General features: G+C 40.6%; 1 protein-coding gene across 18 annotated transcripts in view; it reads right to left on the minus strand.

The window, feature by feature from the left end:
* nr2c1 (nuclear receptor subfamily 2, group C, member 1) overlaps positions 1-16,499 on the minus strand; it is a 126,217-nt gene that overhangs the window by 28,541 nt on the left and 81,177 nt on the right. For 13 of the 18 annotated variants that reach the window (XM_078553703.1, XM_078553700.1, XM_078553704.1 and 10 more), the window contains 8 exons: positions 9,180-9,314; positions 8,601-8,828; positions 7,948-8,032; positions 5,837-6,016; positions 5,595-5,742; positions 4,677-4,770; positions 4,396-4,580; positions 3,147-3,321 (listed from right to left, as the gene is read on the minus strand). In XM_078553703.1, coding sequence (XP_078409829.1) covers positions 3,147-3,321; positions 4,396-4,580; positions 4,677-4,770; positions 5,595-5,742; positions 5,837-6,016; positions 7,948-8,032; positions 8,601-8,828; positions 9,180-9,314 — 1,230 coding nt within the window. The remainder of the gene's footprint in view (positions 1-3,146; positions 3,322-4,395; positions 4,581-4,676; positions 4,771-5,594; positions 5,743-5,836; positions 6,017-7,947; positions 8,033-8,600; positions 8,829-9,179; positions 9,315-16,499) is intronic. The other 5 variants (XM_078553710.1, XM_078553711.1, XM_078553712.1 and 2 more) reach the window with 1 other exon arrangement.

Raw genomic sequence — 16,499 nt, forward strand, 5'->3', positions numbered from 1 at the left:
GATTGATTTAAGCTTTCAGTTGGCATGAATTCAAATGAGTCCTTAAGGATCAGCCATGGCTCAGTGGTAGCACTCTTGATTCAGAGTCAGAGGCGGGTTCAAGTTTCATTAGAGACCCGAGCACAAAACGGAGGCTGACGCTTCAATGCATTATTGAGGGGGTGCTGCACTGTCAGAGATGCCATCTTTTGAATGTAATATTATACCACGGATATGTCTGCCCCCTTAGGTGGGTGCAAAAGATCCCACAGTACTATTAATCACATGAGAACATAAGAAATAGGAGCAGGAGCAGGCCACTCAGCCTCTCGAGCCAGCCATGCCACCCAATCTGATTGTGGCCCCAACTCCACCTGCCCGGCTGCCTGTCCCACACAAACCCTTGACTGTGTCAATCAAAAATCTGTCTAATTCAGCTCTGAGTACATTCAATGTCCCAGCCCCAGCCGCTCAAAGAAGAGCAAGGAGTTCTCCTAGTGTCCTGACCAATGTTTATCCCTCAATCAACACCACCAATCTGGTCAATTTTGTGGAATTTTGCTGTGTGCAAATTGGCAGCCACATTTCCCTACATTGCAACTAAAAACACTTGTAGTCAATTGGCTATAAAGCACTTTGGATGTCCTGAGGTCGTGAAAGCCAAGTTCTCTTTCTTTCAAGTCAGAGGTGCCGACTTTCAAGTGAAACAGTAAACCAAAGGCTCATCTGCTTTCTCAGGCAAAAGAAAGAGATCCTATGGCACCATATAGGAGAGGAAGAGCATGGAAGTTATACCCAGCATATTGGCTATTTTTTATCCTGAAAAAAGACATGGTGAAGCTTTTCACCTTGCACTCATCAGGACACTACACAAGAATACCAATATAAGGGGAAACAACAATCCATTCTATGCTGATCGGTTGGCAAGTGGACTAATTTGTAGAGGCATTACCATGGAGAATGTACCAACGATTGTGGTTGACAGTTAACTGTTAAGCACTGTTTGAAATTTAAACCAGGCAGCTTGACCTTAATTGGTGAAGGCATTGCCCTGAGGAATGAGTCAGCTAATGGCTGTCACTTATTTTGTTTAGCTGAAACATGTGCAATGTGTGTACATGTTCTTTGTCTGCTTTCAAACAATGCTTGGCAGTTAACGGTTAGTCACCATCCCTGGCGCATTTTCCATGGCAACACCTCTACCAATCAGAGTCCATTTGCCAATCAATCAGCACTCTCTTCTCATACAGTATAAATTGTTGTTTCTCCTTATACTGGTATTCTTGCGTAGTGTCCTGATGAGTGCAAGACGAAAAGCTTCAACATGTCTCTTTTTTCAGCAATACTCAAGTTCTGTACTACCAAATGACTCTTAATTTTTATCCCTTATTCAACATCACTGAAACAGATTATCTGGTCACTATCAAATTGCTGTTTGTGGCAGCTTGCTGTGCGCAAGCTGCTGCCATGTCTTGCACATTTCAGTGACTACATTTTAAATGTACTTCATTGGCTAAAAGCACTTTGGAACATCTGAAGATCATGAATGGCACAGTATAAATGCAAGACTTAATTCCCTGTTTAAATTAGGTAGGTTACAGAGGAGATCACCCTGCCTCTCCCTGGCAAACTATTACACTCTCAGATGGCACAAGAAATTATGCATTTAATTTTCTTGTTCGGTTGCAGGTTTTTTGATTTCCAACACTGCACCCCTGCAAATATATGTCGTAAAACATGAATGTTGCTGTGGCCTTCTGGACAGATTTTCTTTTATTAACAAAAATTGCACTTTGTAATCTAAATGAACACAATGTTTTACTTTAAGTACAAAGGAAATAGGAGGAGTAGGCCACTTGGCCCCTGGAGACTGTTCTGTCATTCAACTAGATCATGGCTGATCATCTACCTCAATGCTATTTCCCCACACTATCCCCATATCCCTTGATATCTTTAATATCTAGAAATCTGTCGGTCTCTAAATAGTCATTTTTATTTTGTTAATGCAAAGGCAAAACTGATCACAGCTCATCAGAATCTCAAATCAGGCCAGTCGTCTTTTGTAACTAAATGACAACAACATTATGCTCTTAAGTTCTCTCCCTAAGCCTCTCCGGCTCCCTCTACTCTTATCAAACGTTTGGTCACCATACCTATAATTCTTTAGAAATGTATTTATTCATTCACTAAGGTAATAAGCTACCTTGGTAAACTGCTTCAGCCCATCGTAGCGTTTATTTTTGGTACAACTGAGTGATTTGTTCAGCCATTTCAGAGGGCAGTAGAGAGGAAATCACATGGCTGTGGGTCTGGAGTCACATATAGAGCAGACCAAGTTAAATTAAATTAAATTAATTGCATTTCTTGTCACCCGAGGCTGTAGGAGGCTGCCAGAGCTAGCCAGAACAACCTCCTCTGTAAACTCGGGAAAGGGCATTAGTGAATCAGTTGGATTTTTAGGACAATCCTGCAGTTTCACCATCACCATTACTGATGCTAAACTTTCTCACAACTTCCATGGTCAGATTTGAACTCTGGATTATTAGCCCAGGCATCTGGATTTCTAATCTACTGACATAATCACTATGCTACTACAACCACACCTTTTCCTTTCGCTCAGCATTTTTTTCCCTTTACATCTCTGTACAGCATCTTGCATCATTTTTCTATGTTAAAGGTGCTATATAAATACAAGCTGTTTTTGCTATTATATAGAATTACATTGAAATTTACAACATGAAAACAGGCCACTCGGCACAACTGGTCCATATCAGTGTTTATGCTCCACATGAGCGTCCTCCTACCTTACCTAATCCAACCCGATCAGCATATTTCTCCCTCATATGTTTATCTAGCTTCCCCTCAAATATATCTGTTATTCATCTCAACCACTCCATACAGTAGTGAGTTCAACCTTTATTACTGTATCCAAATGAAAGTACACAATTAGGACATAGAACTATAAAGACATGGTTTGGCATTTTGGAATTCCATTGTATAAATCAGAAATACTGAAAAGATATCATAAAACTTTCCATAAAAAATTCAGAAAAATGTATTGTAACACAGCCATTAGAAGTTAATGAAACACTGAAAGCTGTGCAAGTGTAAAGAAATTTAACATCCCATGTCAAAATAACTTGAACATGGAATGTACATAATCGTACCTTGAAAGCAACGTGCACATCACTGAGAAGAGGGCCCTCAATCTCGACAACAGGAAGGGACTGCTCTCCGCTAATTAGCTGGATGTTGGCACCAGAAGTATCCATGCATTCTGCTGAGTTCTGAACAGCTTGCCCCTCTGCGGGGTTTAGCGCTTTTGCGAGTGTATCAAATGCCCTGAAATACCAAATCAGAAAACACAGGCACACTTTATTGAAGTAACATTTCCAGTCACACTTCCTCTTTACTGATATTATGAAGTTGATAATGTAGTATGAAGGCGGCTTGGAATAAATCAATTGATTGAAAAGGCTGACACTCCAGTGCTGCAATTAACTTTCATAACTATGAAGTCTATATTTCACCTGCATAATGCTAGCATGACGGTGGGATCTTTGGTGCACATTTTACAGATACACCCTGGGTAGTTTAATTTTTTCTGCTATTTCCAGGGAAAACAATAAGGTTCACTAACATTAAAAATTAATTGCTATCCTGCATTTTTCTTTGTACTGGAAGGGAGGCGAGCTGTGCAAGCTACTTTTGGAAACCACAGACGTTATACTGCAGAATAATCTCTGAATGAAATTGGCTGAAATCATGAGGGTTTGGATTACTTGCTAGTTATTACCAAACTGTGCAGAAAATGGTAATTACAGAAAGCAGAACCGTACATGCAGCTTAAAAAGGTTACAGGATTTCCAAAATGAAATGAGCATCCCATTTTGACCCCTCTGTCCTCGGTCTCCTATGCTTGTCCAATGAAGCTTAACAAAAGATCGTAGACCACCCCTCAATCTTTTGATTAGGTACTTTACAACCTGCAAGACTCCACATTGAGCTCAACAGTTTCATATCATAACCACTTTTTATAACCATTGTTACAGACAGCAGCTATTAGAAATGATTCTGTTGATGCCATTTAAACCTCCTCTCAACCCATCTTTTGTTTCTTTCACCATCATTACCATCTCCTTTTGCCTTGCACCATTTTGTCATTTAATCTCTTCTGCCGTTCGCTCTATCACAGGCCTTCCCTTTTTGTACTTTCCTCCCCTCATTCCTTTACTCTTCCTCAGTACTCGCTTAAAAGTTGTTAATTTATCAGCTCTGATGAAAGGACATTGACCCGAAACGTTAACTTTGCTTCTCTCCACAGATGGTGTCTGACCTGCTGAGTATTTCCAGCATGTTCTGTTTTTACATTTAAGCTGTTTCACTATTTGTTATGACTTATCAGATGATGATTACCTTGTAATATCACTGGCAGACTGATCATCTTGCTGCATTTCTGATAAAGAAGCGTCTCCATTACTCAAGGCATCAATCCCTGATAAATCTGCACTACTCTGGGAGAGATCCTTGGATTTGCTTAGGTTTGCAAGTGATGTTACAACATTTGCAAGAGTGCTTAAATCACCTTGACAAGTTTCAGCCTGAAATAAAAAGGACAGGTTCTGAAGGTTTGTTGATCTGAACATAGAACTTACAGGATATCAGGGAATTTAGAGTAAACTGGACCAACATCCCACCTTGTTCTCAGCTGCGAGCAACATAGCACTCTCTGTCTTCAGCAGTGGCTGTTGAATGTTAACCAGCATTCCAGGTTCCAGAAGACCTGCAGGCCTTTTGGAAACAAAAGTGTAAGTATTTGAGGTGCAACCCTTACACAGTCTACTCCCTTCAGCAGTCAATCTATTAAATTCCTTCCCAAGCATCATCACCCCCATTAATGGAGCTCTCTGCTATCGCCAACACCAGTCACGGAACGAATACCAGGGAAAACAGTACCGTCTCCCCAACACTTGCGTAGCTGGGTTCTCTGAATAAGTTACAAAAGCAAAATATGGCGGACGCTGGAAATCTGAAATGAAAACAGAAAATGCTGGCAACACTCAGCAGGTCAGGCAACATATGTGGAGAGAGAAACAGAGTTAAAATTTCAGGTCAACGACCTTTCATCAGAGATGCTGCCTGACCTGAGTATTTCCAGCATTTTCTAGTTTGACTGAATAAGTTGGCTAGTTTCTGAGAGTAATCTCATGAATTATCTGTTATCTGATCATGTAAAAGAATAAGAATGTCATAATGGTGCCTTTCAAAATTGGATGCTGACTGGTTGTGCAGGAGTGAGGAAAAACATCAATGGTATCAAGTGTATGGTTCCGGGTAACGAACCTATGCATAGTCTCTGCATTGACTGTTTCATTACAAATGTCTTCCTTAAAGAGGCCTTACCTGCCAAGCCAATCTTCAATACTGCAAGCAGCACTCTAACATCATGCATTACTCACGTTAATAAAGGCACAAATAATTTTTTCAAATCTGAAACCCTCCCCCACACTAATTTTGGACTTCTCAGTGGCTAAACTAGACTGGTGCTGCCAGTATTGTGTCTTATCCAGAATCAACAGCGTGCCCTTTAGAATTTTGTACAATTGAAATGATACCTTGCACTTTCCTTGTCTGTTACAAAGGTCGGTGTTGCAGCTAAAGGACTCCGCAAATCCTTCCTGATGTAAATCTTTTCAGTGGAGGCTGCACAGTTTGCAGACTTTTCTCGCGAAACTTCAATCGGTTTCCGTTCACACTGAACAGCTATTGAAAAGCAAACAGCATCACAAAGGTTTATACAACTATTCTTAATTTGTGAATGTGCTTAAATCATTTAGCGGCTCAGTCCCTCACTTACAGTCCTGCTTCATCCCTAGTGCCAGGCACCTCTGCAGCCGGCAGTACTGGCAACGGTTTCTGTGGTGTTTGTTAATGACACAGTCCTTCGACCCTCTGCAGACATACACCAAGTTTTTCCTTATGCTTCTTTTAAAGAAGCCTTTACAACCTTCACAGCTCACTGCCCCATAGTGGCGTCCTATAAAGTACAGAGAGAACAAAAGACTAGCATCCCAGTACAAAATCATAAGCAAGAATTGGTGGGGGTTGGGGGGCGGTGGAGGTGGGAAGACAAGTGCTACATAGTTAGAAACGTCAAACACTTGCAATTTTCTACTGAAAAAATACTGCGGCAGATATCAGGAAAAGAAGTGTAGAGATATACAATCAATGTACATGTTACATGCCTCAATCAGCTTTAGATAAATGTAAACCTAAATTCAAGTAGAATGTGACCAAGCACAGAAACTCCAGTGCTCCAAAGTAAAGAGAGCTGTTGATTCAAGAATAAGGTGTCAAGCAATGATAGCATTTTACTTGACACTTTAATTTTATAAGTTTAATTATTTAGGCCAAAAGTGTGAAAAAGGATCATGATAGCCACAGGTCTTCTGGATAGCAAATTGTATTTATGCTGTTCTTGAATGGCCAGTACACAAGTCAGCACAAGAGACTGCAATCAATAGTCTTGAAGCCTAGCTGGAAAACACAACAGCCAAAAACAACTAGTCTGTTCCTTTAATTGTTATCCCATTTCTCTCCCACTCTAATTCTTTGGAACCTGCCATTTTGCTTCCACTCTCTATGCTCCTTCCTCTCGTGTTTCCTCTAATTAAATATTGGGGAGATTAAAGTCATTGTTTTCAGGCCCTGCTGGAAACTCCATTTCCTAGTTACCGACTCCATCCCTCTCCCTGGCAACAGTCTGAGATTAAGTCAGTCTGTTTGCAACCTTGGTGTCACATCTGACCCCGAGATGAGCTTCCGACCTCATATTTGCACCGTCACTAAGACCAGGCATTTCCACTTCCACAACATCGCTCAACTTTGTCCCTAACTCAGCTTCTCTGTTGCTGAAACCCGCATTCATGCCATCGTTTCCTCCAGATTCCCACATGCTATCCTCCTTAAAATTGAAATCATCCAAAATCCTTCTGCTTATGGCTTAGCTTGCAGCAAGTCCTGTTCTCATATCATCCAAGTGCTTGCTGACCTACATTGGTTCCTGGTCAAGCAACGTCTTGATTTCAAAATTCTCATCCTCATTTTCAAATCCCTCCATGGGCTTGTCCCTCCCTACTCGAGTAATCTCCCCCAACCCCACAACTCTCTGAGATACCTGCGCTGCTCTAATTCTGGCCTCTTGTGCATTCCTATTTATAAATGTTCCAGCATTGGTGGTCATGCCTTCACTTGCCTAGGCCCTAAGCTCTGGAATTCCCTTCCTACATTTCTCTGCCTCTCTACCTCGCTTTCCTCCTTTAAGACACTTCTTTAAAAACCTACCTCTTTAACCAAGCTTTTGATCATCTGACCTAATATCTCCTCATGTGGCTTGGTGTCATGCTTGGTTTTATAATGCCCGTGAAAGACCTTGGGACACTTTGCTACATTAAACACACTATACAAATATAATTTGTTGTCGCTTTGCACACTTAATAATGTTGACTATTTGACTCTTTCAGAGAGTCTGACTGCCCATCAACAGACACAACCTCAAATCCAAATGCTCTCTTTCCCAAAGGCTGTTATTATATTCCCCATCTCATTGGTCCACAGCCCTGTCAATGAAGAATATGGGACCAATGAGATAAGAGAAATTGGGCCAAAAAGACCAATTGGATCTCTCAGAACAAATGGCGAACACTAGTCAACTATGGACAGACAATTGTATTATAAATTTTCCAAATGGCTATAAAAATGAACAGGAATGAACAAACAAGAGCTAGGCAAGCCTCCAGATTTAGAATGTCACACCTCCATCTGCCTTAAGAGATAGGATTGTGTGCACGATTATAGCTATTTCATAACCATGAAATACAAGTTAAAAGCATTATTCCAGTGTAATCAAAAATCATCTCAAACTAGTTTTTAAAATATTTGTCAGAGATTAAAGAAAGATTTTCTTACCTGAAGCCCTGTCTCCACAAACTACACAAAACTCCAGTGGTGGTTTGACTGCACTTTGCTCTCCTGAAACAGTGTCGGTCACAATCTACAAATGCAGAAACATAAATTGATGTTTTTTTCCCCTCTTTAAATTCAATACAGTAAAAAGGATCAAGAGCTAAGCTTCAGGTTGATGTTCAGCAGATTTCCTGCCATAGCTTTAGCAGACGTTCTGAAAAAACATAGGAGTTTTGGTCAAGTTATTATAGGGGATCAGGAAAACCCCTGTAGAAATTCCAGCTGGAAACTTCCATTAGGTAGGCAGTTTTGAACATCACAGGTGATGTTTTCTCACCTCGGTCGCAGCCAAAACATTAACAGATCAGGAACATATTGAGCTCTGGCGCAGGCTTTGCCATGGCTTTTTAACTGAGTCAAGAAGGCTTCCCACTAGCACCTTCTCAAGGCAATCTGGAATGGACAATAAATGTTGACCTTGCCAGAACACACACATCCCAAAAACAAGTTTAAAAAAAGGAATCCAAAGAAAGTGGCAAGTTAAGAGTAACAAAGGACAAATACATAATTTCAATTCACTGACAGCCACATACATGCTGTTTTCTAAAAACAAAGGCTACAACAATCTGTGCATATCCAATTTACATTCTCTGTACCTGTATATGCTGTGCTGATCCATCAGGAGATGTAAAAATGAGTTGGTTGAGACCTGCAGAGTCAGGTGTGGCCAGGATGACTTTTCCCTGTCCCGAATCAGGTCTGGCTAAAATCACTTTGTTTGACGATGAACCATCTGAATTTGTTAAGATGAACTGCTTGCTTGCACCATGATCCATCGAGGTGACTATCTGAATCTTCTGGCCAGTCTGCTGATCAGTGACAATCTACAAATAAAAACGTATCATTTAGTAGCTGACATCTGCCAAATGATACAAAGGGATAAACCAAATATAAAGCTGCCATTTTTTAGGTCTGCAGCAATTAAGGGACATCAGCAACCAATGAGACAAACAATTTATGTATTTAAAAAAATACTGGCAACACATTACAGGGAGGTAAGACACCACATGGACCAGTAACTACCTACATGAGGGGGGAAGCCAGACTTTTTAATCTGCTTACATATAGCTATTTCTTTGTAAAGGCTGAAAATAGTATGGATGGAGCAGGTTTTAATGCTCGAGTACATGCAACGGTTAGGCTATTTTCACCAAATTTAGTAAGAGAAATTCTACCTGAATGCGCTGAGCTACTGTGACACCAGGGTCTGCGGGAACAATCTGAATCCTCTGTGGGGTACTGGTCATTATTGGTCGTCCTATTACAGTTCCTGGAGCTACAGTAGATAATGTCCCTTGAGAGTGGGAGACCTGTGAGGAAGTTGCCAGGAAATATACAATAATAAAAATAAAAAAAGGCACATCTAACTTTAAACTATTTTGTTTAGTAAAACATCCCTGTTCATTGCAATTAAAGTGAACTTTTAAGATGATTTTTTTTAAAAGTTCAGCATCTCCACCACATTCTCTCTTTTATGCAGTTTCCCACTGGTGCCTTTTTATCACACTTTCCTGCTCAGCTGGGAGAGTTAGATAGCCTGAATTTCAAATGGCTCCACTATCGTGACCATTGCTTATAATAGCAGGGAGGGTGAACTGGAACCACATTGAGCTGTATACCACTTCCTGACTAAAACACAAGTTCAAATCAGTGAAGAGAAGAGCACGAATGCTATGTCTATCAAAAGAACTTTATTGACTTTGTGGAAGAAAATGAAGAGCTATATCGCCAAGCATATTCATTTCTTGTTTTAATCAGCACGTTTGTTAAACAAGGCAGATTCCCTTGACAAACAGCTTTGATATAACTCTCACTTCCATCCCTATGATTAGTTTGTTCTTTATTGGGCACATCAGCTGTCTTGGCTGTTCCAGAAATTCACTGCGCCATACAAGCAAAACTTAGAATTGCCATATGCTTGATATTTATTATTCTTGTAGCTGTGTCTTCTAATGTGACGCTCATCATCCAAAATAAATATCTTACTTGTACCCACAGCATCCATACCTCTCATGAATTTAAAATATTGTATCCCTGGTTGCCAAGAAAATAAAATCTGCTTCTGCAATTGATCCTTATATTGCCAATACAGCATGTTGCTCCGCATCAATACATCAATGCTCTTTTCAATGTATGGTCCTCAAAAATCCTCAAATCTGTCTTACAATAACATGTTTCAACCTTTGTGGTTGTATGCACGAACCCGAATGCCCCCAGTACTTGATTAGTTTTTGCTTATGACAGTTTTGCAAAGACTGGCTAACTTCTATGTTTAGTCAACAATCTCATCAAGGCTCTTTACCTACTTTTCTAATAGTCATTTCTTCATACTGTACACAGTTCGCTTCTATTCCAATGTCCATTAGCCACATTAAAACTGTCTATCTTTTCTTAGCTCTTTTGGTTATTTACTCCAGTTCTCTTTCATGTCTTCATCTCAACACTCCTCCAACATGCCAACAATCTACTCAGTCACCTAGACAAATAACTTGGTGTTACCACAAAATATAACAGTGTGTGTGGTATTACAGGAGATGAGAATCCCTTTTTGCAGAATGGCATCATGAATACATTTAAGCAGATTACCTCAGTTATCTGTTTCTGGATTCTTTCAGAGTGCTATTATTTCACTAAAAATACCCAATAGAAGAAATTTTCACAAATACATTTAGAAAGTCATTCCAAAGTAGTCATAGAAGTCACACTGTCATATTTGTTTCTGGTGTCAAACAGGATCAACACCAAACAGATGCTGGCTACTACTCTAAGAATGTTTCCAGTTTTAGCATCACTGTCTGCTTTCTATTGCCCACCCACTTCTCAATAACCAAATTTACCATTCTATTTGCAAGCCTTAAGGTTCTTCTAAACAGTGGCATGCAACATTTTATTAAATCTCCTTTGGAACTTGCAATTAGAACTAGAAATAAGAACTTGCATTTATATAGCACTATTAATATAGTAAAATATTCCAAGGTGCTTCACAGGAGCATTACCAAACAAAATTTTACAACAAGCCACAAAGAGATATTAGGCCAGATGGCCAAAAGCTTAGCTAGACAGTTAACTTTTAAAGATCAACTTTGAGGAGGAGAAAGGCAGAAACGTTTAGGGAGGGAATTCCAGAATTCAGGGCCGAGACAACTGAAGGCACAGCCACCAATGGGGGAAGTGATTAAAGTCGAGGATGTGCAAGAGGCCAAAACTGGAATAGCAGAGGGTTGTAGGGCTGGAGGATGTCACAGAGCAGTGGCATCGCCTTCAGTTCCCTATTGAAGAGTGGCTCACTAAGCTGATGAAAACCACCATCTCAAATGAGCAGCCTTTCCCTTTTGGTGTGGGGTCCATAGAAATCCTGACACCTGCTTAGCTTGGCCTCCTGTTGTGCACAATGGATAAAACAAATCCAACATTATAAATGCGAACCATTTTGGAATATGTACTTGCATACATAAATATGTTATCCATATCCACTAGATATTCCTATGGATCATTCCTGTTAGTTAATGCCTCAATGACTAATGATGCTATGACCAACAACTATTAAATCCTTGCTGACTCCTCCATGCAGATATTTGATGGGTTCAGTTTCTACTTTGTTTTATTGGTACATTTTCCTTGTCAATCATTCTCTAATTGTTACTTCATATGTGCTTAGCAGTTTTCAGATGTTAGGTGCCTAAGGAGCACAGGGTGAATATTTCTTCTATTAATGTGAAGTTTTAGTCAAATCAGAAAACAGATTGTGGAAATGTGCCTTTATAAACCAGACCACTGGGGTAGTTTAATTTACACACTATTTCAAAAGGGCTACTATATTTACCTTGTGCGGCTGGCATTTTAAACACTACTTCTGTAATTTTCAGGATTCCAGGTTGCATTAAATAATAACTGGCCCCTAAATGAGTAAACAGTATTTCTTACTGCACACATGTTCACAGAATTGAGTGCATCATTAACAGAGTGCTACAGTCAGGTATGTGGTGCAAGTGGCGGTACTGCATTTTATTTATTTCAAACTTCCAACTTGTTGTGGAAGCTGAAGTAGTGAGTGTTCAGTCGCTTAGAGCAACTTAGTGTTTAGAGAAAGAAAAGACAAAAATCTAGATATATAAATTAGATTAAAATATGGAAGAGCGGGTTATGTATCTGGACTGAAGTCTGTGGGAGTTTGTAGGCAGCAAGACTTGTCCCGAGCAAACGCATCTACAGTAGATGTCTCCGTTTTGAATCTCTCCAGCTCAGTCATTGATAGATAATATCTTTTGTAAGCATGGTTGAAAGTCCCACATGGTTTGTTGCCTACTTGATGCTAGGGTGAGAGACATCTTGAACTGGCTTGAAAGGATATCATAGATGGAGAGGGAGGGGGAGAATCTATTACCTGGAGTCCATGTTGAGGCCAAAATCATAGGAGAAGTTAAGACAAAAGGTCCTGTTTGGAGTGTAACAGGAACTAGGAGTTAAATTAAACGAAAGGATTATAAGGATTTGATGATTATAATCTCTGGATTATTACCTGAACTATATGCAAATTTGGCAAAGGAATAAACAGATTTGGGAGGTGACCATGTGGCTGAAGTAGTGGTGTGGGAAAGAGGGGATCCATTTCATGGGACAATGGCACCAGTACTGGAACAGGAAGGAACTGTACTGTTGGGACGGGCATCACCTGAACTGGGCCGAGGCCAGGGTCCTAGTGGAAAGGATAAACAAGGCAGTCACAAGGACTTAAAACTAGTAAGTAGAGAGGGTGGGCACAGTCTAAAGATTGCATAGGTGATAGTTCAAAAACAAATAAGTGAGAATACAGTAACATTCAGAAATTGTGCTTTACGTACTGAAAGTAAAGGGAAAACTAAAAAATTAAAATTTAACCAGGAGAGTGAAAAATGGGAAATGTGTGGGCAAAACATTAGAGAAGGGCAGGTTAGGGTGGGTGGGCCAAATAGGCATTCTTTATACAACCGCGTGGGACGTAAGGAACAAGTTGAATGAATTGTAAATCAATACAAAACATAGCCCAGATCCTGGTCCATGATAAAAGGTACAAACAACAAAGGGTAACAAAGCAGATAGTAAGAGTACAAAAAACTTTAAAGGGGTATCAAACCCAACACAAAAAACTTTTGCAATAACATTAAGAAGAGGGTGGTCAGAAATAATTTTTTCATTGACAACATCACCTTAGAAACAGATAAAGGTGATGCTGTCAATGAAACTAAGGAAATGATGAATATAAATAATTACTTTGCTTCAGAGGGAGAGGTCAACATGCCAGGTTTCCAAGGCAAATTATAACGAATCAGGGAAAGGGACACAACAAAATAATCACAAGCAAAATAACCATAATGGAGAAACTGATGGTCCTAAGTTCCGACAAATCCCCAGGGCCAGATAATTTTCAACCTAGGATTTTAATAGATGGGAACATTGCACATGCCCTAACTACTATCTTCCAAAGTTCTTTCTAAATGGGAACTGGTCTTTTAGATTGGAAAATTGTGTCTGTCATTCACTATTTAAGAAAGTGACTAAGGGAAATCAGGGTATTACAGATGTGTTAGCTTCACATCTATTGCTAGAAAACAAATTGAGTCTATAAATGAAGATAGGGTGATTGAACACCGTGAAATTTTTCAGCTGATCAGAGAGCCAGCTTGGATTTTGCAAAGGGCACAGTATGACTGATAAATCTGATTTTAAAAAGAGGTAACTAAAGTAGTGGACAGGACAATGTCCATGCATGTTTTTTTTTGGACTTCCAGATGGCATTCGATAAAGTCCTTCACAAAAAAAATTGTGGGCTAAAGTTGAAGCTCATGGAATTGAAGGCAAATTATTGACCTGGTTAGGAAATTGGCTGAGCAGAAGGAGACAGAGAGTAGGGATAGTGAGCAGGTACTCACTCTACTTGGCAAGATGTGACTAGTGGTGTCCAGCAATGATTTGTGTTGAAGCCTCTGTTATTCACTGTATTCATTAACATTTGGATGATGAGACACCCCAGAGTTCTGAAGGAGATAGCTGAAGAGATAGTGGAGGCGTTAGTGGTGATCTTTCAGGAATCACTAGAGTCAGGGAGGGTCCCAGAGGACTGGAAAATCGCTAATGTAGCCCCCCTGTTTAAGAAGGGAGTGAGGCAAAAGACGGGAAATTACAGGCCGATTAGCCTGACCTCGGTCGTTGGTAAGATTTTAGAGTCCATTGTTAAGGATGAGATTTCAGAATACTTGGAACTGCATGGTAAAATAGGGCAAAGTCAGCATGGTTTCAAGGGGAGGTCATGCCTGACAAATCTGTTAGAATTCTTTGAGGAGGTAACGAGTAGGTTAGACAAAGGAGAGCCAATGGATGTTACCTACTTGGACTTCCAGAAGGCCTTTGACAAGGTGGCGCACAGGAGGCTGCTCAGTAAGATAAGAGCCCATGGTGTTAGAGGTAAGGTACTAGCATGAATAGAAGATTGGCTGGCAGGAGGCAGAGAGTGGGGGTAAGGGGGTCCTTCTCAGGATGGCGGCCGGTGACAAGTGGAGTTCCACAGGGGTCAGTGTTGGGACCACAACTTTTCACTTTATACATTAATGATCTAGATGAAGGAACTGAGGGCATCCTGGCTAAGTTTGCAGATGATACAAAGATAGGTGGAGGGACAGGTAGTATTGAGGAGGCGGGGAGGCTGCAGAAGGATTTGGACAGGTTAGGAGAATGGGCAAAGAAGTGGCAGATGGAATACAACGTGGGGAAGTGTGAGGTCATGCACTTTGGTAGGAAGAATAGAGGCATAGACTATTTTCTAAATGGGGAGCGAATTCAGGAATCTGGAGTGTAAAGGGACTTGGGAGTCCTAGTCCAGGATTCTCTTAAGGTTAACTTGCAGGTTGAGTCGGTAGTTAGGAAGGCAAATGCAATGTTGGCATTTATTTCGAGAGGACTAGAATATAAAAGCAGGGATGTGCTGCTGAGGCTTTATAAGGCTCTTGTCAGACCACATTTAGAATATTGAGAGCAATTTTGGGCCCCGTATCTCAGGAAGGATGTGCTGGCCCTGGAGAGGGTTCAGAGGAGGTTCACGAGAATGATCCCAGGAATGAAAGGCTTAACATATGAGGAACATTTGAGGATTCTGGGTCTATACTCGATGGAGTTTAGAAGGATGAGGGGGGATCTTATTGAAATTTACAGAATACTGAAAGGCCTGGATAGAGTGGACGTGGGGAAGATGTTTCCATTAGTAGGAGAGACTAGGACCCGAGGGCACAGCCTCAGAGTAAAGGGGAGACCTTTTAGAACAGAGTTGAGGAGAAACTTCTTTAGCCAGAGAGTGGTGAATCTATGGAATTCATTGCCACAGAAGGCTGTGGAGGCCAGGTCATTGATTGTATTTAAGACCGAGATAGATAGGTTCTTGATTGGTAAGGGGATCAAAGGTTACGGGGAGAAGGTGGGAGAATGGGGTTGAGAAACTTACCAGCCACGATTGAATGGCGGAGCAGACTCGATGGGCCGAATGGCCTAATTTCTGCTCCTATGTCTTATGGTCTTATAGATAACCACATATCCAAGTTTGCCAATGCTTATAACACCACCTATCTTTGTTCAATGTAGATGAAAGTTTAAAATTATAAAGAGATATTGATAGATTAATGAATGGGCAAAATTGTGGCAAATAGATTTCAAGATAGGCAAATGTGAGGTTATTCACTTGGGACCTGAAAACGATAGAACACGGTGTTTCCTAAAAGGTGAAAAGCTAGAAACAGCGGCAGTCTAATGAGGTTTGGGGGTCCAGTACATAGTGTCATGAACAGGGATAAAAAGTAATCAAAAAGGCTAACGGAATGCTGGCCTTTATATCTAGAGGTCTAGAATACAAGGCGAGTAGGAAGTCATGTTTCAGTTATATTAGTTAGGCCACACCTGAAGTATTGCGAGTAGTTGAGAGCCTTCAGAAGGATATATCGGCCTTGGAGGAAGCACAGCATAGGTTTACCAGAATAACATGGATTACGAAGATTACGCAAACTAGGGTTGTATTCCTGGAATTTAGAAGATTATGACCAATTTGCTTGAAATTTTCAAGGTAGCAAAGGGAACAGGTAGGGGAGATTAGGAGAAACTCTCTCTGCTAGTTGGGGAAGTCTAGGATTTGGGGCCATAGTCAGAAAATTAAAAGCAAATCTGCTCTACCCCTCAATATTCCAGCCTCTAAACTCTCAGCATACTGTCTTCTTACATAGCCAGTGGTGGACTGGCTGACTAAATCCAGCATCTCGTATGGAGAGTCAAGGTAATTCTAATGTCTGCTTAGCTAGGCCCCTGCTTAGTTTAATGAACGAAACTAATCCAAAATCATAAACTTCTCTGGAATATGCAAACAACCTCCTGCTTGTCTCAAGTTTAAGAGACAATGTGAGGACACACAATTCTGTTAACTACTGTCTGGTACCTCAGTTAGAGGCATGAATCAACATTCTGGACAATTTGTACGCCAC

Source organism: Cetorhinus maximus, chromosome 12, assembly GCF_964194155.1.
Source record: "Cetorhinus maximus chromosome 12, sCetMax3.hap1.1, whole genome shotgun sequence".
Taxonomy (NCBI): Eukaryota; Metazoa; Chordata; class Chondrichthyes; order Lamniformes; family Cetorhinidae; genus Cetorhinus; species Cetorhinus maximus.